Consider the following 4,056-nt stretch of genomic DNA (forward strand, 5'->3'; position numbering starts at 1 on the left):
CTAGATTGTACTGAACCAAGGTTAACTCGTGTGCGAGCACGACTTGCGCATGTTGAAAGTCGGACCGGTCAAGGCAAGAAAGTGAATAAATCAACATTTTGCTACCTGCTCAAGTGTGTAACGGAAGAATTAATATAAAATTAATGGATATTCTGTAACATATTAATGGTGATATTAAATTCATTAATTAATATAAAATTAATGGATATTCCGTAACATATTAATAGTGATATTAAATTCATTAATGGTGACTTCGTAAGCATTAATTGCATCATTAAACTCATTAATAATGATTCTATAACGTTTCGACATTAATGAAGACATTAAACTCATTAATAGCGACATTAAATCCAGCATTAAATGACCATAATTTGATCATTCATTGCAGACAAGTGAGAGCTTCTATATAAGGAGACTGGATCTTAAGCAAGAGCGAAAGTGAAAGCAAAAGTAAAAGAATTCCTCCACCGTCGCTCCCTAATTCTTTGCTCTCAGTTGTGCATCCGTTCAGCTGAACTACTCGTGATAGTACTTGGGTGCATTCTCAGTTCGCCGCGAACAACCAGTACTTGGTTGCGTGCGTGGTTTTGCGGTTGTATTCTGGGAAACAGACGACCTGAAAGAACCTCGAAGCACAACCGGAGGTGGGACGAATCTGTTTCAAGGAAACCGCGTTGAACACAGGCCTCAGTATCTTAGCCAGCAAATTTTCTTCTCAATTCGACAATCGACTCCTAATTTTGCTACGCACCGCATCAACTATTTATCTCGAACCACCAGAAGCTTAGCAGAACCAACCTCGTTGGTAGACTAAGACTATCCGCTCAGGTCATCTTAACAGATAAGTTAGAATTGATTTTATTCAATTTTAATTCTGTATTTTTTTCCAAATATCTCGGATAACAAATTGTCCAACAATTATTACCTAATATTGATGTTCTTGATGAATAACACCACCACTGACATAATCTAAAACAACGGATCTTTTTATTGCCAACTCAAGTGAATAATAATACAATAACCCACCTGTAAAAAATTCTGAAGCTTCAACTTTAACATGATGAAAGGAAAGTACTATAAATTAGAGTTACAAATGCCAAGCATGAATCAAAGACACTACCGAGGTTGCAAATGTTTGGGGAGGCTAGAGTTCGCCTATCCTACTTCTTGGCTGTGCCATTGGCGACTGGGGCTGGAGCTTGAGCTCCGGCAGAGTTAAGCTCGTCCCAGGCTTCGATCCATGTGACCATAGCATCTGCAAGCTTGGTGAAGTAAGGGTCGATCTTTCCGAGCTTCTCCTTTACCTGTTTGGAGAGCTCAATGTAGCACTTCTGGACTGTGGTGCAATCCTTTGGGAGGGAAGCAGACTGGAAGAAAGGGATCAACTCTTCTTGCCAAAAGATCCCTTTGTACTCCTTTTTCAAGTTGACGAATGGGTTGCTGGCCTTGCTGTGCCAAATGTAGGGTAAGCCGGTCTTCACTCCTAGCCCCAAGTGATCGCAGATCACCTAGAGTGCCAACGAATATGCATATGTTAGATTGCTCATAAAGCTAGGTTTGTGAAAGTGATCACGAAACTAATGAAGAAAACTGACCTTGATGCACCATCCAGCCCACATATCGTCGTAGCGTCCAATAGGCTGGCCATCGCCCATGAGGCCAAAGTACATAGCAGGGCCAATGAGCTGTCGATCGAAAGCCAGATTCATCCCACACATAGGGAACAGAGTTCCCTTGGGGATGGTTAGAACAGCATCCACATACCTAGTAAAACACCACATTGTTGCAGATTAAGTTTTTGTGACAATTGGAATCCTCTGGCTGTGAGACAATAAGATCAAGGAATTTGTTACCTTGAGTTCCTCTCGCGAGGCTTTACAAGCTGAGTGGGAGCATCGTAGTCAGGAATGTTGAGCCAAAGGCCATGAGAAACAGCTGTGGGAGCACCTTCCCTGAGGCTGAAAGGATATCCACGAACAAAGTCTGCGCCTTCTCGGTAAGGGTCATACAAGGTGTTGAAGAAGTAAGGAGTAGAAGGGCTTAGAAGATTCTTGATGTGCTGTTCCAGTGCATTGATGTCTTTGCCAGAGGGATCTTTAGCGACCTATTTAAGATGATAGACAAAAGAATAATGTTTTAGATACAAGAAGCAAGGATTGTCAAACAAACAACTACAAGTAGTGCTGCATAACAGAAAATATGTGTTCCATGTGCAACAGTTGTATCTTCGAAAAACATAAAAATTTTAATGCAACAAGCTAACTGTGATTAGATAACAGTTATTGAAAGTGTAGGTACATCTTCCGAAATCGAGCTTTGCAATCCAGGGTAAGAAGGAACACAAAGAATAGTGATCTCCTGATGATATATGGTGGGACAATTATGATGAAGCAAAAGAGACTAAAGATAACACCCTCCTAGCTCACATGATTTTGCCAGACTTGAACATCTCCTTTCCATTCTTTGTTCCTACTCCCACTCTTGCACAAATTGTTGCACGAATAGATAGATCTATCTCAGATTAAGCATTCAACACAGATTCGATATTTATTTGGCATAACCTCCACTTAGAATTTTAGAAAATTAAACTACGCTATATCAGATCTCTGTGTTTTAGTACTACCTGATACTGTCTGCAAAGTATTGTTTCAGTCAATCAAATCATATAAATGACAAAGAAAAGCATAAACAAGTTGAAAATCGTCTCTTTTCTCAAACATAGCTATGCTGTCTGAATTATTTAGAAATATAGTGAACAACACTAGATCTAACTGAAGCATCGCCTTCTAATTAGGTCCCAGATTGTTTAGAATGAGAAACAAATTTGAAGTAAAAAAAAAAATAAGGAAAAAATAATACAGGTCGCGAAAACTCAGATCTATAAGCAAAAGAAAACGAGAATCAAAATCCGTTGATGGATCTAGCGTTGACTTACAAAGCAGTCGTCGTCGATGGTGTAGATGTACTTCTTCTTGGAGACCATGTAGCCGAAGCATCGGCAGGCGGAGTCCTTGAAGGAGATGCAGTTGGCCTTGGGGCCCAGGATGCGATTGATGTCGTTGCGGTTGTAGAGCTCGTAGTCAAATCCCTTCGGCACGTTGATCGTCTTGCTCGGGTCGCCGTCCTGCACGATGATCAGGTGGTAGGGCTGGAAGAACGGCCGCCACATTTCCAAGAAATCCAGGTTCCGGATGGTCGGGATCACGATGTCGAGCTCGTCCTTCAGCAGAGGCGTGCTCGGTACCGACGCTGCTGCCTCCTTCGCCGCCATCTCCTCCGCGCGCTCTCTCCTCCTTAATCGATCGAAGAGGAGAACAGAAGGATCAAGCGAGAAATCGAATCGAAAGAGGGAGATAAAAATGGGATCTTTCTTTTGCCCTTTGCATACTTCATACTTCGCCCTTATAACGGTTTATATAGAACGCCCGGCACGTGATCCCACGTGACGAACCTTAGGATGAATCGCCGGTGTTGGCGTAGACAGAAGCAACGACACAAGAAACGACTCAAGTCATGTGACTAGCGTACGCATAAAAGTCGGAATTGGGGTCTCGGTGCGGAGGGCCCGGTCCAAGGTCTCATGCGGTTCAGGATCATGGATCTGGTCGTCGCCGCAATGTAAGCTACCTAACAATAGAAGAAAAGTTTTATTAATTCAAAACATTTTTTTTCAAAAAAAAAAAAGAAATACAATTTTAATAATTAAGAAAAAGCAATAAACACAATTTTATATTTAAATTAGAATATTAAAATATTATCAAACAAACCAAATAATATTAATGAATGTTAATTCTTTTCCACTAGAAGCATACCTAACGTTGACTTGGTATTTTGTTAGGATGCAAACCATAAGAAACTCATAAGTCAACTACAAGCCAAATTGATGTGAAATTTAGGCAACCAATTCATGGATTATTTTGGTTAGTCAATGATAGTTTGGCACCAATTATAAAGCATATTCATATCGTTTGCCATGTTGAAGGAAAATGAGAAAATATTATAAAATAATACAAATTAATTTGATAGTCTATTAACTAGCTATTCAATAATTAAAAA

General features: G+C 40.3%; 1 protein-coding gene across 1 annotated transcript; it reads right to left on the bottom strand.

The window, feature by feature from the left end:
* Nucleotides 1-965: 965 nt before the first annotated feature.
* On the bottom strand, nucleotides 966-3,388 carry LOC122047900 (UDP-arabinopyranose mutase 1-like). The gene is made up of 4 exons (XM_042609432.1): nucleotides 2,936-3,388; nucleotides 1,854-2,104; nucleotides 1,596-1,764; nucleotides 966-1,508 (listed from the first exon to the last, which is right to left on the bottom strand). Exons 1-4 carry the CDS (start codon nucleotides 3,269-3,271, stop codon nucleotides 1,161-1,163), a joined length of 1,104 nt encoding a protein of 367 aa, XP_042465366.1. The 5' UTR covers nucleotides 3,272-3,388; the 3' UTR covers nucleotides 966-1,160.
* Between the last annotated feature and the right edge of the window lie 668 nt (nucleotides 3,389-4,056).

This window comes from Zingiber officinale, chromosome 2B (genome assembly GCF_018446385.1).
Source record: "Zingiber officinale cultivar Zhangliang chromosome 2B, Zo_v1.1, whole genome shotgun sequence".
Taxonomy (NCBI): Eukaryota; Viridiplantae; Streptophyta; class Magnoliopsida; order Zingiberales; family Zingiberaceae; genus Zingiber; species Zingiber officinale.